General features: G+C 40.1%; 2 protein-coding genes across 2 annotated transcripts in view; one reads left to right on the top strand and one right to left on the bottom strand.

The window, feature by feature from the left end:
- The window catches only part of CNTNAP2 (contactin associated protein 2), a gene marked incomplete at its 5' end in the record, with an annotated part of 1513027 nt that overhangs the window by 855422 nt on the left and 632595 nt on the right, over window positions 1-25010 (top strand). The window lies entirely within an intron of this gene.
- Window positions 1407-25010, bottom strand: part of CFAP141 (cilia and flagella associated protein 141) — a 39332-nt gene continuing 15728 nt past the window's right edge. The window contains exons 3-4 of the mRNA XM_081344135.1: window positions 21999-22128; window positions 1407-1590 (exon numbers count right to left, since the gene is read on the bottom strand). Of these exons, the coding sequence (XP_081200261.1) occupies window positions 1489-1590; window positions 21999-22128 (232 nt within the window). The 3' untranslated portion in view covers window positions 1407-1488. The remainder of the gene's footprint in view (window positions 1591-21998; window positions 22129-25010) is intronic.

The raw sequence follows: 25010 nt of genomic DNA, 5'->3' as shown, positions 1-25010 counted from the left end.
GACGTCCTGAGAGCGGAGAAAGCCTGGGCTCCGAGGGGGCTCACCCTGTTATCCCCCAAACTACTTCGGAGAATCGCAGGGGAGCTCTACCTCTACCCAGGCAAGCTCGCCTCTCCCTCTTCTCCTGAGGGAGAAGCTCCATCGCCACAGAACAGCTGATTTTCGCTGCCTCCAGGCATTTTGACGCTTCCCAGGATCGGGCGGCTTCAGAACGCCGCCATTCGGCACGGCAGCGCTACCGGAAGAGCACCATTTTTTTTTCTAAATTCCCTGTGAAGTCAACTTGCTTCCTGTCATTGCCTTAGCCCATTCCTTCCCCTTGATGCAGTATATATCTAAAAAAATGTTCTCTCTTCCCAGTTATTTTTCAGGTTTATATTATCAATTGCAAGAGTAGACTGTATATTTGCAAATCACATGTCATGATGGTAGATAAACTCTTCATTCTTCATTCTGTCCAACTAAAGTGATAATAATTTTTGTTACTGACCAAGCAGATGTACACATTGGCCAAGTTATAAGGGTCCCAATTGATTTATAGTCAAGGTATTTGTTTTAAAATGCTTCTTCTAAAAATATCACAGGGTGTCTATGTAGGATAACATTAAGGACTATTTTGGTTATGTTTGAAAATATGATTGAAATTAAGAATAGGAAATTATATTTAGATTTATGAACCTTGACCTTGATTTCACTATCAACTGTAATATATTACTCTACCTTGTTCAGTTCACTTCAGTTCTGTTTTGCTTTATTTTAATGTTTACTTTTTTATGCTGATCATAATAAAGATTGATTGAATGAATGAATATTTAGATTTATGCAGAACAATAAACAAAGCTATGACAAAGGATTATTTATTGTAAAACCAAGTATCCTTTCACATAAGTTAATAGATTTCTTCTCATGGACATCAAAAATGAAAAACTTTATGCTATTTATATATTTATTATATGCAAGCTTTTCTGAAACATTTAAACTAAAGAGCAAAATGTACATATATTTAATTAAACTGGATTAAATACTGGCTTAAATATATATTTAGATTGTTCATCAGCTTTTGTATGTGCTCCAAACATTTATGTATAGATGCTGACTTTTTTCAGTATTATCCTCACCCAATAGAAAATTCATCTAAATTTAAACAATTCTTAATTCATTTACTGGGAAAATTAAACATATTCTTAAATTTTCTTTCACTTCACTTTCTTCTTGTAGTGCCTAATTTCTTGGATTATTCCTTATTTTGCAACTTATTTTATTTTAGTCTACATGAAGTTGATCTTACATTGCTCTATGCAATTCAATCAAAGACAAATGTGCAATTTTACTATCTGTCAAAAAAACCAAAAATATTCTCTTTCTCTTTATAAATTTAAATGATATTTAATTGATACTGAGGAAAACACTCTTTCTAAATACAGAGTACTGTATTAAAATACCTACCCTACTTATTACAGCCCAAACTGTTACATATGTTTGAGATTTTCAGATCCGTTCAGCATAGAATGACATTCCCAAATGGTTAAATTCCAGCTGGTATTGCAGATGTTCAGTAGTTAGGAGATGCTTTAAAGCTGCCCGTCGAAGCTGTAAAAAAAGACGTTATTAATAATTCATCCCTTGTTACTAATTCTACAGTCAAACTGTTAAATCATTGATTCTCCACTATTCTTTTCTCCTGTTATCTCAACATTTTTCTACTTCTTATGACATTCATAACAAGTTCAACTTATGAGAGAGTTTGATTATATTTGTATCAAGTTCCAAAAAGTGTCTAAGGATCTAAGCTGAAATAAATAATAGTCCACCCCATTCTTCTAGACATAGGGATTTTCTATCCTTAGTTCTCAGTAGAATTGCACTTTTCCAATTAAAATTTGTATGTAATTTGAGGATTCTTCTGGTCGGCACTTTTGCTTAACATGCAGAAAACAGCTGTCACAATAGTCATTGAACAAATCTTATGTCTCAAGTATATTCTTTTTTTTATTCAAAAGTTTTAAGATACTTTTTTAAAAACATAAACTCCCTCGCTCCCCCTCCCCTCCCCCTTACCCTCCGTTACCCTCCGCCCCGACTTCCCAGAGCTGCATACAGGGTATTAACTTTGCAAACTTAAGCTAAAATATGCTAACTAACTAAAAAAACACATTAACTTCTATCGCACTTTAACTCCCCTTAAACATAAGTAAATTACTAACAAATAATGAATAACTAATAATACATCATATAAAACTAATACTTATTCAAATGCTAAATGAAATTTTTAGTCCCATATTTATTCTGAATATATTCAATCCATCTTGTCCATTCCACGATGTATCTCTGTTGCAATTGTTCCTTCAAATATGCTGAAATCTTTGCCATTTCCGGCAGGTTTGAAACTTTCAAAGTCCACTGTTCTATAGTAGGCAGTTCCTCCTCCTTCCAATATTGCGCTACTAAAAGTCTTGCTGCCGTAATTAAATTCAACATCAATTTAGTATCTATGACGATACAATCTGTAATAATACCCAACAGAAATAACTGTGGAGAAAACCTTATCTTTTTCTTAAATATCTTCTGCATGTTCCACCAAATTTTAATCCAAAAAGCTTTGACTTTTTTACAAGTCCACCATATGTGAAAATACGTTGCATCCTCACAACCACACCTCCAACATTTAGGCTGGCAGTTCGGATACATACTTGCTAATTTTTTAGGATCTAAATGCCATCTATAAAACATTTTATAAAAATTATCTCTTAAATTTTGAGCCTGTGTAAATTTTACATTTCTGACCCATATCTTTCCCAAGTGTCCATTGTAATAACCTCCTGAAAATTCTGGGCCCACTTTATCATACAATCTTTAACAAGTTCCGTTTCTGATTCTATTTCTATCAATGCATTATATATCCTTCTTATATGTGCTTGACCTTGATCTCTAATTTGTTTTACCAAATTTCTATCAGTTATTGAAATACCAACTTTCTGATCTTCTTTCCATCTAGCTTGTAGCTGCCCATACTGGAACCAAGTTTGTAATATTTTCCTTTCTTTTAAAATATTATATGGCTTTAATTGCCATACATCCTAAGAATTTCCATCCTAAGAATTTCTTTATATGTAGTCACATCATGTTTAAATCCCACATTTATATTTTCTATTGCATGTTTAGGTATTGCCCAAATCGGTATTTTATAATTTAACTTATGTCGATATTTTTTCCAAACTCGCAACAGAGCATACCTTAATATATGTATCTTAAAAACATTATCCACCTTCTTGTCATACAATAAATATGCATGCCAACCAAATAACAAATCATAACCCTCAATATTCAATAATCTCCCTTCTGTTAAATTAAACCAATCACTTATTGATGATAAAGAAGCAGCCTCATAATATAATTTAAAATTGGGCATTTTAAGACCACCTCTTTCATGTACATCTTGCATTATCTTAAATTTAACTCTTGGTCTTTTCCCTGCCCAAACAAATTTATTAATACCTTTCTGCCATTCCTCCAAGTTTGAATCTTTTTAAAATATAGGTATCATTTGAAACAAAAATAAAAATTTTGGCAAAACATTCATTTTTACTGCTGCAATTCTTCCCAATAAAGATAATTGTAATTTTTTCCAGCTAACTCTTTTTGTATTTTTGACCATAACAATTCATAATTATTTTATATAATATTACATTTGAAGCTGAAAGATATACCCCCAAATATTTAATCTTTTTAACTATTTCAAATCCAGTTAGCTCTTCTAAAACAACCTTTTGTTCCGTAGTCATATTTTTAGACAAAATTTTAGTTTTTTGCGTATTTATCTTAAATCCAGAAACTTTTCCATATAACAATATTATCTCCATCAGGTCTACAACCAACTGAGTCGGTTGACTTAATGTAATAACCAAGTCATCTGCAAACGCTCTCAATCTATAATCTTGATCTCTTATTTTAATTCCCTTAATTTTATTTGAGTCTCATATCTTAATCAATAATATTTCCAATGTTAAAACAAACAGCAAAGGTGACAACGGACACCCCTGTCTTGTCCCCTTTTCAATGTTACATGCTTCTGTCAAACTACCATTGATTATTATTTGAGCTGTTTGCTTCTGATATATTGCCCTAATAGATTGTAAAATATTATCCCCAAACTCCATTTTCTCCAGTACCTTAAATAAAAATTGCCAATCCAATTGATCAAAGGCTTTTTCAGCATCCAAGAAAATCAGCGCTGTAGAGACCTGGTTATTTCTTTCCAAAAATTCCAATAAATCTACAATATGTCTCACATTATTCTTCATTTGTCTACCACTTATAAATCCTGTTTGATCACTATGAATCATTTGCTGTGTTACCTTCATTAATCTATTTGCTAAAAATTTTGCAAATATCTTATAATCAGTATTTAAGAGCGATATTGGCCTATAATTTTTGGTTTGGGTAAGATCTTGATCTTCCGTCGGAATCAGCGATATGAAAGCTGTTTTCCACGATGGAGGCACTTCTCCTCCAGATTGGATTGTTCTAAATAATTCTTTTAAAGGTTCCACCATTTCTAACTGTAAATCTTTATAGTAGATGGCAGTCAAGCCATCTGTTCCTGGTGCTTTCCCCACCTTTAATTGTTTAATTGCTAAAATAATTTCTTCAGCATTTATCAGTTGATTCATTTCTTCCCTTTGCTCTTGTGTAAGAACAAGGATATTCACCTCTTGTAGATATCTATCTATATCTACACCTTGAATCTTATCCCAAACATATAACTTAGAATAAAATTCAACAAAGGCCTTTTTAATAAGATTTTGCTGAAACACCTCTTTACCCTTGTATTCTATTCTATCTATATTATGTGACCTTTGTTTCTTCCTTAACAAATAAGCTAACCACCTACTTGGCTTATTAGCATTACAAAAAGTATTATGTTTAACATACCATAGGTTGGTTGCCACTTGATGTGCCATCAACATATTATAAATAAAATAAAATAAAATAAACTGACCTCTTAACAAAGTAATTGCCTCTTTGATCTTCTTATCAGATGGATGCAAAATCAGAGCCTTCTCTTTCCTCTTAATTTCCTCCTCTAACTCTTTTTGCTTATATTCCAATTTATGCCTATGTTTATTATTCAAATATATTAACACTCCTCTCATATAAGCTTTACTTGCATCCCAAACCATTTCAATAGAGGTACCCTTATGCATGTTTATATTAAAAAATTCTTTCATCTGATTTTTTACATTCATCCACGTTTTTTTGATATCTAAACAGATTTTCATTCAATCTCCAAGACCTCCTATCTCCACTCTCTTTTTCCAGTTCCAACCATACTGGACTATGATCTTGGGCATATCTTGGACATATCTTAATCTTATTAATCCTAGAAAAAAAATCATTAGTAGTTAATACAAAATCAATACTGGAAAAGGATTGATGTCTATCAGAAAAAAAAGTAAAATCTTTTTCTTCCAAATTTCTTTCTCTCCAAACATCTCTCAATTCCAAGTCATCTTTCATCTCAAAAAAGGATTTAGGCAATCTAGCATGATTTGGAATACTTTTGAAAAGACCTTTTTTGTCTTTCTGTGTGTCCAGGACACTATTCCAGTCTCCCATCAAAATACACGATTTATAATCCCATTGAATTATCTTACTATGTAAAAGTTTATAAAATTCTCCTTGCTGTTGATTAGGAACATATAATCCAACCAAAAGTATTTTCTTGCCTTCTATTAACAGTTCAATTATAATATATCTTCCTTGTTTATCTGTTTCAATTAAATTAGCTGTTAAATTCTTCTTCACATAAATGACTACTCCGTTTTTCTTATCTGGAGCAGACGCACTAAACTGTGTACCCAATCTAGAATTTATCAGATATTTTTGATCAGCTGCACGAATGTGTGTTTCTTGTAAACAAATAACATCATTTTTAAATTGTTTCAAATACTGAAATACTTTCTTTCTCTTGTGCAGGGAATTTAAGCCATTAACATTCCAGGTTAGAAACTTTGTCTCCATCTTTTGCGACCTGAAGCTTTTGGAGCGCCTCTTGCAAAACCACCTGCAGTTTCTTCAGTTTCGCTCCTCCCACTGCTTCACTATAAGTAGGTTCTTGAGATATGATTGTAGCTTTCTGTTGTTCTTGTCTCATTTGTCTAATTGCAGCCCGTGTCATTCTTTGTTCTTTAACCTCTTCTGACGACATCTGGGACTGCTCAGCTTCTGAAATTTGCTGAGATTCTTTAACCTTCTGCAAAATAACTCCTTCAGCTCCTTGTATACTCTCCACTTCAGTCTGGCACTCTCATTTGTCCTTCCTTCCTTTGAATTCTGGAGATGGCAGAGGACCTGCCTTCAATATGTTAGAATAAAAATCTCGTGCCTTCAAAACTGTATTAAGACGATATCGCGTGCCAGCATAATTCACCACCAAGCCTACTGGAATCTCCCATCGAAACTGAAGCTGCCATTTCTTTAATTCATCTGCCAGAAAAGCAAATTCTTTGCTTCTCCTTAAAATTCTTGGAGGAATCTCTTTCAGAATTAAAACTTCTTGCTTAGCAACTTTAAATCTATTGTTATAAAAGTCTTGGATAATCATGTTTCTAATTGATCTCTTTGTAAAATAAACCACCACATCTCTAGGTAATTTTCTTTGTCTGGCAATCCAAGAATTGACACGAAATATTTTGTCTATATCCCCCATAATATTTTCTGCTTGACACTCCAGAATCGGTTTGAGGGCTTGTGCCAATAACTCTTTCAAGTTTTCCTTTGGATCCTCTTTCAATCCTCTAATCCTGAAAGCAAACTCCATATCTCTATATTGTATCATAACTACATCATCAATCTTTTCCATCATATTTTCAGCTTCCAACATTTTAGCATCCAATCTCAAATTATTTTGATTCAGCTCTTCCACACAATAATCCAGGCGCTCAATACAGACTGCAAGCCCCTGAAATGCAGCTAAAATGTCTGCTCTTATTTCAGTATTCTTCTCCTCAATAAGTTCAGCTAATTTCTGGGATTGTATTTTTAAAGCATCTTGTAAGTCTTTTAATGTTAATGCGGGTGCGGGTGCCACAGGAGGAGGCATCAAAGCCTGTAATGAACAATGCTGAACTGTTGAAGCACCAGCACTTCTAGTAACAGAAGCTTTGGTTGATTTAGAAGCCATCTTAACACCCAGTTAATTTCCATTGCACGCTTTCACTTTCCACACCACTTGCAACTTTTTCTTTCAAAGTAAACCAGAGTTAAAGTTCAAATACTTGCTGTTTCAATATTCTCCTGCACAGCTCTGCCTGCATCCAAGTAATCCAAAGTTAATTGTTGATTGCAGGGATGGTTGCAGTGTCCTGCTCCGCTCCAAAGCCTTGGAGCAGAGGAGTCCCTGAGTCCGGAGCAAATTCAGGCTTTGGGGGGGCTCTCACCCTTCAACCCCCAGAATTTAAACTCTGGGGGTCTAGGGGAGCTCTACCCCTACCTGAACACTCACCCTCCCCTCTTCTCCCAAGGAGAGGGTTTCCGAGCCGCAAAACAGCTGATCATCGCTGTTTTAGTGGTTCCAACTGAAAACAACGGGGCTGACGGCTGGAACGGCTGCCATCGACAGAGCCTTGCCACCCGGAAGTATATTCTTCACTGGATTGGAAAATCCTTCTCATGATCATTTTTGTCCCAGTGACCTCCCACTTGGGTTACTGAATTTTCTTTGCATGGAGTTCTTGAAGGCCACCCAGAAACTAAAAAGGTCCAAAATACCACCATACAAACACTTATTAGTGCCCTCAAAACATCTCTGTTCTATGAGCTCACTGATTACCATAAGGCAGGGTTGTCAAACTCAATTTCATTGAGGGATGCATCAGCACTGCTATTGCCCTTGGGGGGAGGGTGGGTGTGGCCTACTGGGTGGGTGTGGCTGGAGTGTGTGTGGCCTACTGGGTGGGCATGGCCAGTTCTACATCGTTCATGTCAAGGGTGCCTTTGGGGACCTGGGCAGGAGTGGGACAGATCTGAGAGTCTCTGGTAGAAGGAGATGCGACTGGGGCAAGTGCCAAGACTGGAGAAGCCTCACTGTTCCTCTCAGGCCATGCAGGGGGCAGCTGGGTGGTGGCGCAGAGGTCAAATGCCCAGCCTAGCCCTAAAGCACCCGCAACACTAAACCCAGCCCCACTTCCCCAAGGGGGAGCCCAGCTGCACTTACCTCCTCCTCAAGGCTGCTTGCTCTCCTTAGCCAGGTTGCTCATGATGGGTACGAGGGCAATGTCAAGAGGGAGGCCCACTCCCTCTCCATGTGAGGAGACCTGGTTTGTATCCAAAGCTTCCTTAGCAATAGGATGGGAGACCCCCCCAGAATAGGCCAGGAGGAGGGGGCAAGGGGATGGTGAAAGGGCAGCAGGGAAGGACTAAGGCAGGACTTCCCTCAAAACCTCCCTCTCCTTCCTTCCTTCCTTCCTTCCTTCCTTCCTTCCTTCCTTCCTTCCTTCCTTCCGGTGGTGGGAAAATATTTGAGATGAGGGAGAGAGAAAAACAGGCAAGAAACACAGCTGGAGTAGTGTCATCCTTCGTGAGGAATGAAGAAATGCACCATCACCTGAAAGTGGCCAGCACATGGCCCTTGCCTACTTCACATATCTAGCTTGGTGGGCTCTGGGGGAGGGGATGCCATGAGCAGCATGAGTCAATGTTATCTGCGCAGTGCCACCCAGCCCCCAGCCTGCCCAGTTTTGGCAGGCAGCGGGGCGCTCACCTCACAGTGCTGAGAGGCTGAGCTGGGTGGCATGAATCTGAAGAGAAGTGCAACACTGCTCAGTCCCTAGCCTACCCAAAGTAGGCAGGGCCATGTGCTGGCTACTTCCAGGCAATGGTGCATTTCTGCATTCCTCACAAAGGGTGATACCTCCTCAGCATGCATCCAGTGGGCAGGGCCGATGCGGCAGGGGCTGGTCCCTTGCTGTTTCCAGACAGCCTTGTGGAGCTAAGACTGAATGAATTTCAGCATAGATGGCCACCATGAAATTGTACATTGGCTTCCAGCTGGCCTGGGCCAAGGCCAAGGCAGCAAGGGCCATTCCCTCACTTTCCAGGATGGCTTCACAGGCTACATGAAACCACTTTGAGGGCTGGATCCTTGTGTTTGACATGTCTGCCATAAGGATTCCAGATACAATTAAATGTGATAGCTCTCCTATAAAGTCCTACTTGGATTAGAACTTGGTTACATTTAGAACCATTTTTCTCCTGTAATTTCTGCCTGACTTGTAAGAGCTGGTAGAACTGATGCAATGCAATTCCAGCTCTAAAATATTGTCATTTTAGGGAATGTAAAAGTCGTATCTCTACAGCAGAATATGCCTCGGAGATTTGAAGGTTCCATATCATTATAACTATAGGAAAACCTGGCTATTTAAACAGATTTTGGAGTACAGCATAATATTCCTAGGTATTCAATATTTATGTTATTTTTATCATTTTTATTATTATTTTAATCATAGTTTGTAATCCACCTAAAGTTGCTTGATAATTGAAGAAGCAAATAAAACAGATAAATAGATGATTGATAGTTAGATAGATAGATGGATAGATAGATAGATAGATAGATAGATAGATAGATAGATAGATAGATAGATAGATAGATAGATAGATGATAGACAGACAGACAGACAGACAGACAGACAGACAGACAGACAGTTGATGAACAAAATTTGTATTTGTTCAATGTATGTGTATGTATACTGGCTAACCCAAGGAAAGACAGTGCTGATCTTGAAAGACCCCCAGAAGGGAACACCACTGCCAACAACCAGCCAATAATCTACCTCCCAAAACATGGAAAGTCTTAGTCAGGTATTACAGTCACCAAGCTACAGGACCATTATGGACCTGTATGTGAGCCCAGCTAAGAAAGGCACTGGGAACAACACTAGAGGCTAAAAACACCACTTACATATAGACAGAACAGTCAGGGATGTCAAACTGCCAGCCTGCGGACCGGATGCATCACACAGAAGCTGCACCCACCCCAGCTCCAGCAAGGGGAAAAAAGTCATGATACGTCATGACAGTCACATGATGCAGTAAGTTTGATAACCCTGGTCTAGATAGACTAGTCTGAGCACAACCTAGACTGCCAACAAGAAAGCCTACAACTTAATGCCACAGATATGTATCTGTGAATGCCTGGCACTATACAAAGTCAACATGACATTAAGAACCTTACTCAAGAACTCAATGGGACTGTGTAAGACAAGCTTAGAAGTCAACTCAACACAGCTCACATAAGTGCAATATATACCAAGGTAATGCACTGTCTATGCTACTGTTCTACATAGGCTTGAGCCCTCTCAGCCAGATAATCACAAAAACTAAATATGAATGCAATTTCTAAAGTGGAACTACCATCAGCCACTTCCTCCATGTGGAAGACATCAAGTTGTATGGAAAGAATGAATGATACATCAGTTTGCTGATGTTATTTGGACTAAACACATATAGCTAGTTGGTAGTCAAGAGAGGGAAAATAGTTAAGACTGATGGGTGGAATTACCAGTGGGTCACATAGCAGACAAATGGGCCAGATTCAAATACCTTGTTACCCACAGTCACATGGGAATCATGAGAAGGAGGCAAGGAATACAGCAACATCTAAGTACCACCAAAGGATTAGCCATCTCAATGGGAATAACAAGATCCATGCCTTTAATATGTATGCTCCACCAATTATCAGATAATCTACCACAGGGGTGTCAAACTCAATTTCATTGAGGGCCACATCAGCATTGTGGTTGCCCTTGGGGGGCCAGGTGGGTATGGCCAGGGTAGGCGTGGCCTACTGGGTGGGCATGGCCAGCTCTACTTCATTGGCATCAAGGGTGCCTATGGGGGCCTGGCCAGGAGTGGGACAGATCTGGGGGTCTCTGGCAGAAGGAGGGTCTCTGGACCAGAGCCAAGGCAGCGGGGACCGTTCCCTCACTGTTTCCAGGATGGCTTCAGGGGCCACATGAAACCACTTTGCGGGCCGGATCCGGGCCCCGGGCCTTGTGTTTGACATGTCTGCTCTACCAGTATAATGAGTTGCCCAAAGAAGGACATCTTTTTATATTGTGGTGACCAAAACTGGATGTAATGTTCCAAGTATAGCCTTAGCAAGTCTTTATAAAGTGGTAGTAACACTTCATGTGATCTTGACTGTATCTTCTGTTAATGCAGCCTTTTGTCAGTTACAAATCCATTTGGTGGTGATGCTGTCTCTCCCACATTTTTCTAACTTACTAAGAAGTATGTTGTGGTCTGCTTTGTAAAATGCCTTACTGAAATCCAAGTATACTTTGTCCATAGTATTTCACTAGTCTACTAACGTAGTCATTTTGTCAAAGAATGAAATAAGATTGGTGTCAACTGTACAACGAACCTGGCTGCAGCCATTTTGCTCATTCTAGTTTTGGCATTACTTTTTTTTGACAAACCCATGTTGGCTTCTAGTTATAATTTTGCTTGCTTCTAAGTGTTTGCAGTTCTGTTGCTTGATTATTTTTTCCAGGATCTTCCCAGGTATTAAAGTTAGGCTGATAGATCTGTAGTTTCCTGGGTCCACTTTTTCCCCTTTTTTGAACCACATTAGCTCCTTTCCATTCCTCTGGTAGTTCCCCGGTGGTCCAGGATCTGTGAAAGATATGGTTCAATGGTTCTGAGATAACATCTGATAGCTCCTTCAGAACTCTGGGATGTAATCCATCTCATCCTGGTAATTTGAGCTTGTCTAGAGTGGATGGGTGTTGTCTTACCATTTTCTTGCCTATTTTAATTTGTATTCCTAGTTTGTCTTTTATGCTTCTCTTGTTGGTAGGTTGGGCTATTTTTTTTCCTTTTTTCATAAAGACAGATGCAAATAATTAAGCAACTCTTTCTCTTTCTTGTTGTCATTTGCTTGCCTTCTTCCCCCTTTAGTGGACCAATTGTTTCCTTTACTTTTTTGTTTTGTTTTTTACATGATGAAAGAAACTTTTTAATTAGTTTTGACATTCGTTGCAAGTCTTAGTTAACTCTGAGCCTTATTTTTCCTGACTTCATCTTTGCAAGTTCAGGCTACTTGCTGAAATTCTGCTTTAGTCTTTCCATTTTTTTATTTATCCTTTTTGTCTTTGAAGTTATCAGAGAGTTCTTTGCATAACCATGCTGGTTTCTTCTTGGACTTCTTGTTTTTCTTTTTCAGTGGTATTGAGCTAGACTGGCCTTTTATAATAATATTTTTCAGAGTTTCCAAGCTTCTTGAGTTGTTTTCTCCTTTAAGATTTTCATCCATGGAATCCCTCCCAAGCTCTGTCTAAGTTTGTTGAAACCATCTCTTTTAAAATCTAATATGTAGGTTTGATTTTGTTTGGTTGCTTGTGTTTGCATGTAGTAATAATTACTTTCTTCATAAAGTTAACAAAGGGCTTTCCATGGAATTATAGAATCAAAGAATTGGTCTTCTAATCCAACCCCCTGCCCAAGACAGTATTCTTCCATACTGGATAAATGTCCAATCTTTTTTCAAAATCTCTAGTGATGAAGTACCCACAATTCTGGGAGGCAAGCTGTTCTATTGATTAATTGTTCTGTCAGGAAATTTCTTCTTACTTCTAGGTTGGATCTCCCTCTAATGAGCTTCCATGCTCTGCTTCTAATCTAAAATGAATATGTGTTCTTCAGTATAATGAGCTGCCCAAAGAAGGACATGGAAGCTGCCAATGAGAAGACCTGGAAACTCCTCACAATGTATGGAAGTGGGGGACAATCTGGCTGTGACATTTGTCACCCCATTGATTGTTAGGGTTGACTTGGTTAATCTGGCTGGGCATTCTCAGTGGGTGCCTCTTCCTCCCTTACAGCTCTATGTGCATCCCTTCTGAAGCTGTGTGCTTGGTGGAAAAGGATGACCATCCCAGATAGGAATATACCAATCTTTGGTCAAGGGTATATGATAGCTCACAAGTTCAATATCCAGAGACTTTACACTAGACCACAGGTCGGCAACCCACAGCTCCAGAGTTGCATGTGGCTCTTTCAGCCTGCTCCTGTGGCTCCCAGTCTCCTCCACCATTTGCAGAAAGAGAGACAGAGAGAGGCACTTGTGCTTCCCTTCTCTCTCTCTCTCTCTCTCTCTCTTTCCATCTGGACTTGCCCCTGATTGGCCCTGTGTCCTGGTGACCAGGATTTCCCTTTCCTGGGCTGGCCCCATCTGAGGTGCACAGGGCCAGCCTGCGATCCCCAGCCAGTCACCCAATTTAAAGCCAGTGCAAACAGCTTGTCACAGAAGAATGTGAGGTGAGCAGAAGATTGGGGGGGAGAGAGAGAGAGAGAGAGAGGGAGGGAGAAGGGAAGCATAGTGCCTCTCTCTGTATCTGTCTCTTTCTGAGTGATATCGCAAGCTCACTGCCTGCCCAGACTCTCAGGCCCCTTTCCAGGACACTGTCTCCAGATGTTCCCTTCCTGGCCAGGCATTGTTGTTGTTGTTAGCTGCAAAGTCATGTCCGACCCATCGCGACCCTATGGACAACATTCATCCAGGCCTTCCTGTCCTCTACCATCTTCTGGAGTCCATTTAAGCTCATGCCTACTGCTTCAGTGACTCCATCCAGCCACCTCATTCTCTGTCGTCCCCTTCTTCTATTGCCCTCGATCTTTCCCAGCATTAGGCTCTTCTCCAGTGAGTCCTTCCTTCTCATTAGGTGGCCAAAGTATTTGAGTTTTAGCTTCAGGATCTGGCCATCTAAAGAGCAGTCGGGATTGATCTCCTCTGGACTGACCGGTTTGATCGCCTTGCAGTCCAAGGGACTCGCAGGAGTCTTCTCCAGCACCATAGTTCAAAGGCATCAATTCTTTGGCGCTCAGCCTTTCTTATGGTCCAACTTTCACTGCCATACATTGCAACTGGGAAGACCATAGCCTTGACTATACGCACTTTTGTTGACAGGGTGATGTCTCTGCTTTTTAGTGTGCTGTCTAGATTTGCCATGGCTTTCCTCCCCAGGAGCAAGCGTCTTTTAATTTCTTGGCTACAGTCCCCATCTGCAGTGATCTTGGAGCCCAGGAAAATAAAATCTGTCACTACCTCCATTTCTTCCCCATCTATTTGCCAGGAATTGAGAGGGCCAGATGCCATGATCTTGGTTTTCTTAATGTTCAGTTTCAACCCAGGTTTTGCACTCTCCTTCTTCACCCGCAGCAAGAGGCTCTTTAGTTCTTCTTCACTTTCTGCCATTAGAATGGTATCATCTGCGTATCTTAGGTTGTTGATATTTCTTCCGGCAATCTTAATTCCAACTTTTGATTCATCTAGCCCTGCCTTTCTCATGATGTGCTCTGTATATAAGTTAAATAGGCAGGGTGACAGTATACAGCCTTGCCAGACTCCTTTCCCAATTTTGAACCAATCAGTGGTTCCGTGTCCAGTTTTCACTCTTGCTTCTTGGCCCACATATAGGTTTCTCAAGAGACAAATAAGATGGTCTGGTACGCCCATCTCTTTAAGAACCTGCCACAGTTTGTTATGATCCACACAATCAAAGGCTTTAGCATAGTCAATGAAGCAGAAGTAGATGTTTTTCTGGAACTCCCTAGCTTTCTCCATGATCCAGCGTATGTTGGCAATTTGATCTCTAGTTCCTCTGCCTCTTTGAAATCCTGCCTGTACTTCTGGTAGTTCTTGATCCACATACTGCTGAAGTCTAGCTTGTAGGATTTTAAGCATGACTTTACTAGCATGAGAAATGAGTGCAATGGTGCGATAGTTTGAACATTCTTTGGCACTGCCTTTCTTTGGAATTGGAATGTAAACTGATTTTTTCCAATCCTGTGGCCACTGTTGAGTTTTACAAATTTCCTGGCAAATTGAGTGTAGCAATTTTACTGCATTGTCTTTTAAGATTTTGAATAGCTCAGCTGGAATACTGTCACCTCCACTAGCTTTGTTGTTGCTCAGCTTTTCTAAGGCCCACTTCACTTCACATTCTAGGATGTCTGGCTCGAGGTCAGTGACCACCTCATTGTGATTATCTGGGACGTTAAGCTCATTCTTGTATAGTTCTTCTGTGTAATTTTGCCACCTCTTCTTAATCTCTTCTGTCTCTGTTAGGTCCCTGCCATTTTGGTCCTTTATCATGCCCATTTTTGCATTAAACATTCCCTTCATCTCTCCAATTTTCTTGAAAAGATCTCTGGTCCTCCCTATTCTATTGTTTTCTTCTATTTCTTTGCACTGTTCATTTAAGAAGGCATTCTTATCTCTTCTAGCTATTCTCTGGAATTCTGCATTCAATTGGGCATATCTATGTTTTTCTCCCTTGCCTTTCACTTCCCTCCTTTCCTCAGCTATTTGCAAAGCTTCCTCAGACAGCCATTTTGCTTTCTTGCATTTCTTTTTCTTTGGGATGGTTTTGGTTGCTACCTGTTGTACAATGTTGCGAACCTCTGTCCATAGTTCTTCAGGCACTCTGTCTATCAGATCTAATTCCTTAAATCTATTTGTCACCTCTACTGTATATTCAACAGGGATATGATTTAATTCATACCTGAGTGGCCTAGTGCTTTTCCCTACTTTCTTCAGTTTAAGCCTAAACTTTGCAAGGAGAAGCTCATGGTCTGAGCCACAGTCAGCTCCTCGTCTTGTTTTTACTGACTGTATAGAGCTTCTCCATCTTTGGCTGCAGAGCATATAGTCAATCTGATTTCTGTGTTGACTGTCTGGTGATGTCCATGTGTAGAGCCGTCTCTTGGGTTGTTGGAAAAGAGTGTTTGCTATGACCATCGTATTCTCTTGACAAAATTCTATCAGCCTGTGCCCTGCTTCATTTTGTACTCCAAGGCCAAACTTGCCTGTTATTCCAGTTATCTTTTGGCTTCCTACTTTAGCATTCCAATCCCCCATGATGATAAGGACATCATTTTTTGGTGTTAGTTCTATAAGGTGCTGTAGGGCTTCATAGAACCGGTCAATTTCATCCTCTTCAGCACTGGTGGTTGGGGCATAGACTTGGACTACTGTGATATTGAATGGTTTGCCTTGGATTCGAACTGAGATCATTCTGTCATTTTGAGGATTGTATCCCAGTATTGCTTTTCCTACTCTTTTATTGACTATGAAGGCTACTCCATTTCTTCTGAGGGATTCTTGCCTGCAGTAGTATACCTGATGGTCATCTGAATTAAATTCACCCATTCCTGTCCATTTTAATTCGCTGATACCTAAGATGTCGATGTTCAGTCTTGTCATCTCTTGTTTGACCACGTCCAGCTTTCCTTGATTCATGGATCTTACATTCCAGGTTCCTATGGAGAAAAAATCTTTACAGCATCGGACTTTCCTTTCACCACCAGACACATCCATAGCTGAGCGTCCTTTCGGCTTTCGCCCAGCCGCTTCATTCTTTCTGGCGCTACTAGTACTAGCCCTCTGCTCTTCCCCAGTTGCATATTGGATGCCTTCTGATCTTCCAGCGTCATATCGTTTTGCCTTTTGGTACTGTCCAGGCATGGTGCTACCCAAAAAGACTGAAATAGTTTTGTTGGGGTTGGCGGGCAAGTTGCCAGCAGGAGATAAGTCAGGTGGGTGTCGCATCACCTCGGCTCTTGCCAGCAGCTAGTTTGGAAAGAGAATTTGGGGAGGGGGAGATGCTGTTTTTCTCCTGGGAAGGCAGAAGGGGGGAAACAGGCAAAAGAGGGGAGTTTTCTCAGCTAGACAACCAGCCCCCCCTTCCTGATTTTATGCCACATTAAAAAAAAACCCAAGCCTGGCACCACGCAGGATTTGTGCCTTGACACTCTTGCATCCCCCTCACTTGCGCCCCTTGCAATTGCACCGAAGCTTTGCAATGGCACTCAGAGTAGTGGGGAAGGGGTAATGTTCCTGGGCTCAGGGAGGGAGGGAGGGAGGGATGGGAGAGCTTAATAGGGGTGCAGGGGTGCTCAGCCACCCTTCCAGATGTTGCACCCAGGTGCCAGGGCTTCTGCCCTCTTTGTGGTAGTGGTGGCAGCAGTGGTGGCTTTGCCTTCCATGCTGGTCCCATTGCAAGCTAGGCGCACCCCTGCACGCTCACAGGAATGATGGGGAAAAGGGGGTGGGCTGTGCCAGTGTTGGGGTGGGGGAAGGGGTTTGGGGGAGGAATAAGGGATACATGGGGGTGGGGATATGTGGGAGGAAGAGTCGGAATCCAAGATGCTCAAAGCTGGGTGGGCTCCCAGCAAATGTGCCCCGATGAACTGATGGGAGAGGAAGAGAGGAAGAGAAACAATGGGTGGTGGGGAGAAGCACCCTGTTTCTTCTTTTCCTGGCACAAACTCTGCCCAAGCCGGAATTGGGGGAGGAGGAGGAGGAGGAAGAGCAGCAATTGACAAACTGCCAGCCAATCTCTTTGGGAGAGGGGGCACAGGATGGAGAGGAGGGCAGCTTGCCTTGGAGATGGAGGGGGGAGCCCTCCTTGTCTGCCTTTTGTTCTCTCTCTCTCTCTCTCCCCTCTCTGCCCTATTCCCCTTGCTTTTTTTTAAAAAAAATCTTTTTTTCTTTCTTTTTTTTTTAAAGAAAAGCAAAAGTGGCCAGGATTATAAAATCAAATTGGTTACAGCTGCCTCCGCACTGGCCGGCTTTGCTACTGGGGCTAAGCCACTGACTTGATTAATGAGGGTTTCTTGCGAGAGCCAGCTGGGTTCATACCCCCGAACTGAACTATAAATCACAATTTGTACCTGCTGGACTCCCCCATGTTCTGAGCCACAAATGAGCGAGGTGTAATAACTGGGCTCAGCACCGCTCTCTGGTTCAGCTCACAAGTTTCATTTTAACCATATTTTGCCACCTAAGCAAGACACAGCCAGGTTCACTTGTTGCACTAACTTAGAAAAAGAATGGAGGGAGGGAACAAGGAAGAGGAGGAAGAGGAGGAAGAGCGGCAACTGACAAACTTCCAGCCAATCCCTTTGGGAGAGGGGGAGCAGGATGGACAGGAGGGCAGCTTGCCTTGGAGAGGGAGGGGGGAGCCCTCCTCATCTGCCTTTTGTTTTCTCTCTCTCTCCTCACTTGGCCAACCAATCGGCTTGTTCTCTGACAAGCTGACTTACCACAGACAGTCTTATGTGGCTCGCTTTCCTCCACAGAGATGTAGCAAGGGCAGGAGAGAAGCACTGGTGGAAAGAGAAAGAGAGAGAGAAGGGAAGCACAAGTGCCTCTCTCTGTCTCTCTCTCTCTCACTCACATTCAACACACAAACACACTGAGTGGGGGAAGAGGACTGGCAGACCAAGGGCAGAAAGACAGAGGGAGGGAGAAAGGGAGAGAGGGGAGGGAGGAAGGGAGAGGGAAAATATGAATATATGTGGTTGTTCTTACTGGTCTTTTAGTAAAGAATGTTTAATGAAATATTTTGATTTTTTTTTAATTAAGAGGTGAGGTGTGGGGATAATTATGCTGTATTTAAAGATGGTAAATAAGTTACTAAAATTGTTTTTAACTGTTGGGATGAAGGAGAAAGGGTTTTTTCCCTCTTTCTCCTGTCCTTTTCTTTCCCCCCCCCCCCGGGCAATTTTTTTCTTTTCCATTTTTATGTTTGCAGTTTTGATAGTTTACACCAGCTTTTTATTTCATAATAAGAGGAGGACTCAAATAGACATTTGAGTATTTTATTTGAAAGTAACTTTTGACCCAGTGTTGTTTTTTGTTGTTGTTGGAGTTCAAAATGCTTTTGTTGCATGCAGAAATAAAAATTTGTTTTCTTTGTAGCAGTTCATTGATTTCATAAATGCAGCACACTATGGGTTTTTATACATAGTGTAAAGGTAAGAAACAATATATGCAGTGCTATCTTCATTTTAGATGTTAAAAGGGTTTTGCGGCTCCCAGTGTTTTCTTTTTGGTGGGAAACAGGTCCAAGTGGCTCTTTGAGTGTTTTGGGTTGCCTACCCCTGCACTAGATAGAAAGAGAGCAGTTGGGGTATGTTGAGTGTCAGTGCCACTGTTGTGGATGAAACCCAGAGCATCCAGAAATAATTCAGTAAGAACATACCAATGATAACCTGTTGATAGAATTTCTGAGGCAGCAGTATCTATAGGAAAAAAATTAAGCTGAGGAAGTGCCATGACAAAATAAGGCCCTGCATGGGATGTTCTATTGACACATAAATGAAGTGGCAGACATTAGGAAATCCTACCTGTGGGTGGGAAAAGCTGTAATGAACAACAGCACTGAGGCAATAAATCCTAGCAGCACTAAACACCAAATCTATAGAAGGAGTCTACCACACTAAACAGGACCCAAGGTGCAGACTATGAAGAGAGATTTCAGAGAGAGTCCAACACATGGTGGCGGGGTGTAAGATGCTGGCAGGTACAGCATACAATGAACTATACAACCAAGTTCTGGCATTGTGCATAAAATATGGGCTAGACCTTGCTACATCTAGACTGGAGATCTAGAAAGTTGTGGAAAATAATAGGCCTAGGATCCTGTGGGATTTCCAGACAGGCAGGTACTGGCTAATCAACTGGACGTTGTGGTAGTAGACAAAGTCTAGAAGACATTGGTGGTAATAGAAGTAGCAGTGTCAAGTGACAGCAACATCAGGAAGAAAAAGTATGAGAAACTGGAAAAGTGTCAGGGACTAAACTGGAAAAGATATGGAAAGTTAAGACTTACCCAGTAGTGGTAGGAGAACTCATGGCTGTGACACTTAAGGTAGGAGGGTGACTCCAACAGATCCCAGCAACAGCATCAGAGCTCTCAGTCTAGAAACAGTTAAGATCCTGCACAGAACCCTCAAACTCCCAGGTCTCTGGTATAGGACCCAAAATTGAGAAAGAACAGACCACCCATAAGGGTGAGAAGGGATTTTTATATCTCTGTATCTATCTCTACCTCTATCATCTCTATCTCTCAGTGTCTTATCTCTCTATGTGTCTATATGTCTGTCTGTCTGTCATCTTCAAAATGTAAGTGTAGAAAACAATCATTTTAAATAAGAAATCCTTTTTCATTTCATCAGTTCTTTTTTGCTAATTGATAGCCAAAATCTGGCCCTAGGTTCTGCCTCAGTTTATCTTCCCAGTAAGCAACCAAGTCAGAGAATCATTTAAAAGCAGTTTATTAGGGAACCCTAATAAAGAGGGATCTCCCTATGAAAAAGGAGACCCCCGAGACCCATCTTACATTCCTTTTTTATAGCTGACACAACAAAGAAAATGTAAGAGGAAAGTTGATTGGACAAGATAAAAATAAAATGTCATGGTTCTGGTAGATGAGACCAATTAAAAGCACTTCAAAGCAAGGAATTCTTCCTCAAAGAACATTTTTATTTAGCTACAAATTAATGGCACATGGCTCAGTGGGTTAGGACGCTGAGCTTGTCGATCGGAAGGTCGGCAGTTTGGCGGGTCGAATCCCGAGTGCCGCGTAGCAGAGTGAGAGCCTGTTACTCGTCCCAGCTTCTGCCCACCTAGCAGTTCGAAAGCACGTAAAAATGCAAGTAGAAAAATAGGGACCACTACGGTGGGAAGGTAACAGCGTTCCGTGCGCCTTTGGCGTCTAGTCATGCCGGCCACATGACCACGGAGATGTCCTCGGACAAGCGCTGGCTCTTCGGCTATGAAACGGAGATGAGCACCGGCCCCTAGAGTCGGAAACGACTAGCACACATGTGCGGGGGAACCTTTACCTTTACCTTTTACAAAGGTGAACCCAAGACTAAATTCCCTTCCCCTTGCTTACAAAGTTATAAGTTGCACTTCCCACCCCAATTATATGTCATAAATCACATTCACCAGTTAGTAGAAAATGCGGGCACTCATCCCAGTTCTCCAGCCCACCAAAATGCTATAGTAATGACCTTGATTCCCATACATGAAATTGTTTTAGCTAATTCAGAACTACACCCCCTTCCTCCTTCTTTCTAAATATGTGGCAACTGAAAATGAAGTGAAAATGGCTTCAGTTCAGGTTGTTGCAGTGTTGGCATAACCCTCTTTTGCACAGTAAATCAACTACAAAGGTCATTTGAAGTTAGAAACCAGATGCCAGTTGACACTAAGAAACTTTTTCTGATCAGGAGGTAATCTCCAGCCACCCTTCTGTAGCTTATCTTTTCAGTTTAGGAATGTACAGCACTAGAATAAAAGTTTTTCCTACATTCCAGTCTGTAATGAGCCTGAACATAATTTCAAAACACAAGAAATAAGTCAAATTAAAATACAAAGTATCTATGTTAATTAACAAGTTACAAAATCCATGTAATGTGTCCATCATAATTAATATAAGGCCCTCCCTTTATCATCAGTGCCTAAGTGCTTTGTGTGTGTGTGTGTGTGTGTGTGTGTGTGTGTTAATATGGTGAAGAATTTTTCTTTAGCTAATTAGTTTTTCCTAGCTAACAAAAAGACTTTAGATTTTTATTTGTTTTTTAATTATAGGATTTTGCTACTTCAGCATTTCTCCAGTAACTTGAGACAAAAGAGTTACCTAGATAATATTTTTAAACCAGCATCTTATTACATACCAGACAAAGCTAAGTAACTGTGCTACTTCAATAAAAATAAAACATGTGAACTTAGAAGCTTTTAGTTATTGAGGCAACTTTTACCCATTTGAGGTATTTTTTCCTATGAAAAATAGTGAATGAACTGTTGAAGTTAGCCTATAAGAAATAAAATTGTTTCAGGCCTAAACCTAAAAGAACACATGAGGCAACATGAGAAAAGAAGAATTCTTTCCAACCATAGCAGGAAAACATGTCTGGAGGCTACATTTGCAATAGGGGGGAAGTGAGTAAAAGCTAACATCATCCATTTACGCCTTCAGAAAATAGGTTTTTTTCCCTCTCTCTCTCTCTTCTGGCAAAGGGCATCTAAGCTATGCTGCTACAGACTAAGAGGATTTTCAGAACTAAATAAATTAATATTTGTAAAAGTTTTCAAGTTTGCTATTATCAACTGTTTATTAGCATTCTTTTTTTTAATTTCTGCTTACCATCATCAGCTGTTTATTAGCATGGTGTATTTCTTCTTTCATTTCTGCTTGGCGCCTCTTCCAGCTTCTTGCAAAACACCTGTCTTCCTGTGATTTCAGCTGAAGGCATATGGCTCGGCCACGTTCCCAGCTAGGTAAATAGGTGTGATTTGGACATAGTGTGGAATGTCAATAGTGTAAAGAATTTTGATACAATAATTTATCAAACAGAACTTCTAAAATTATGTTTCTTTAAGAAGTTACATTGTAATCAGAGCTGTGCAATTCATATTCAAAGAGGAAATGTCCACATATGAGCCATTTGTCCATTTACAAATGTCCATTTACAATTCCACATGACCAAGTTACTTTTTAAAAAGTATTAAGTTAAAGCAAGTATATTTTTAATAAAACTTAACAATAACTTGTGCAGTGTTTCATATTTAACAGAAAAGTGTGCTTTGGAGGGCATAAGATATTTAAGTACCACCCTTCAAAAATTGCTTAAGGTAGCAATTTTTGGTAGGAGAGGAACTGGATTTTAATCTTTTTCTCTTTCAATGTATTCTTGATGCTTTCTGTCAAGATGCTACAACTTTCTGGACTTCCGGTGGCAACGCCACGCCGAATGGCAGCTTTTCTCTGGCCGCCTGTCCTGAGGCTTCGTTAGATCCGTGGAGATGGTGACAATCAGCTGTCCTGCGGCTCGTAAACTTCCCCCTTGGGAGAAGAGGGGGAGGTGAGCTCTCCTCAGGTAGTGGTAGAGCTCCCCAAGACCTCCCAGAATTATCTGGGGGTCGGAGGGTGAGAGCTCACACGGAGCCCGAGGCTTTCTCCGAGTCCAGGATGCCTTTGCTCGGAAGCAAGGGCGAAGCCAGATGCTGCATCCACATCTGCGGATTATAGTGATTTATGATTGCTTTTAAAGCAGACAGAGCTGACCAGGAGGAATAAAGTTGCAAGTATTCAGAACTTTAACTTGGGGTGCTTTAATCTTCCCCATACATAAATTTGATTTTGAAAGAAAAGATGGCGCCGAAATGTTTTTTCTTTTCTTTTTTTTTCTTTCTGTTTGAAAGAATAAAGTACGAAGATTCTGTTAAAGTCTAAACAATATATTGGATTTTAGAGTTTTAAAGAATTATTATTATTATTATTGAGGGTTCCTCTTCTTTTTTTGGATTTTATTCTTATTCTGAAGTGCAGAGGGAAAGTGAAAGTGATAAGAGAAAGTGAATTGTAGCAAGTTGGAAAATGGCTTCAAGACAGCAGGCAATTCCTGCTATTTCTAAAACTTCAATTTCCTCTCCCGTAACACAACCTGCAACACAATCCTCCACCCTCTCCTCCACCACCAGCACTTACACTTAAAGACTTGCAGGATGCTTTGAAGCTGCAGTCACAACAAACGGCTCAACAAATAAAGGAAGAGGTAGCTGATCTTCTTGAGTGTAAAAATAGAGAGATGAGAGAAGACATTTTGTTTGCACTTCAACGGCTGGCTGCACATATTGAACGTTTAGATGATCGCGTGGATGAGGTTGTGGAAAATAGTGAAAAACTTGAAAATAGAATTGCTATAGCAGAAAATAAAATTGATAAAACTGAGGATGAGGTGATTATTTCACAATATAAAGACATGGAATTTGCTTTGAGAATAAAGGGGTTGAAAGAAAACCCTCGAGAGGATTTACAGGAAGAGGTGATCAAAGTCATTGCTCCCATCTTGGAATGGGATCCTAAGGAGTCATCAAGGGAGGTGGAAAAAATTTCCAGGGTCAATTCTTGGATTACGAGGCAGAAAAATTTACCTAGAGATGTGGTGATCTATTTTTCTAAGAGGTCACTTCAAAATGCAACCATCCAGGCCTTCTATCAACAGAGATCTCAAATTGCAGGTCAAGATATTATAATTTTGAAAGAAATACCTCCTAAAATGTTGAGAAAAAGGAAGAATTTTGGTTTTTTGTCTGATGAGCTTAAAAACCGACAGATTCAGTTCAGATGGGAGATACCTATTGGAATAGTGGTGAACTATGCAGGGACACGATATAGACTTAATACGATTGCAAAGGCAAAAGAATTTTATACCTATGTCCTGAAAGCAGGTTCACTACCATCTCCATTACTTAAAAGAACAGAAGAGACTTTGGAAGATAAACAACAAGTTGAAGGGGCAATATCACAGTTTGTTGGAGAGGCACAATTGGCTGAATTTACTGAACAGAGTTTGTTGTTAAAGGGTGATCCAAAAGAACAGAGAATGACGTGTGCTGCACATAAATGGAAAGAAAAGGAGCAACTGAAACAGAAGATGGACTCTGGGCCTATGATACAAGGCCCTGTTATTTATTTATTTATTTATTTATTTATTTATTTATTTATTTATTTATTTATTTATTTATTTATTTATTTATTTATGTATTTATGTATTTATGTATTTATGTATTTATGTATTTATGTATTTATGTATTTATGTATTTATTTATTTATTTATTTATTTATTTATTTATTTATTTATTTATTTGATTTGTATACCGCCCTTCTCCCCAAGGACTCACTATGTTACTATGGAGCCGGTGGGAGGGGCGCGACCGAAGAGACCAACTGCGGATCTTCAGGCAGTGTTCCAAAGGCTCCAGGTCACTGAGGATGGCGATAAAGTTTTTGGCATGGAATGTTAATGGTTTAAACTCACCACAAAAAAGAAAGAAAGTGTTTCACTACCTGAAGCAACATAAAAATGATATTGTTTGCTTACAAGAAACTCATATTTGTGCAAAAGATCAAAAGTATTTGATTAATTCCCAGTTGGGACTACATTTTATAGCATCTGCTCCAGATAAAAAGAGTGGGGTGGTTATTTATCTAAGAAGAGACTTATCTGCTACATAAATTGAGTCTGATCCACAGGGAAGATATGTTATTATTGAACTATTGTTACAAGGCAAGAAAATTCTCATTATTGGATTATATGCTCCTAATCAACAGCAAAGAAAGTTTTATAAGTTTTTACATGATAAATTAACTCAA

This window comes from Vipera berus (assembly GCF_964194415.1).
Source record: "Vipera berus genome assembly, chromosome: Z".
NCBI classification, from domain to species: domain Eukaryota; kingdom Metazoa; phylum Chordata; class Lepidosauria; order Squamata; family Viperidae; genus Vipera; species Vipera berus.
The sequence above is the reverse complement of the archived record's forward strand: the minus strand, read 5'-3'. Positions and strand labels throughout refer to the sequence as shown.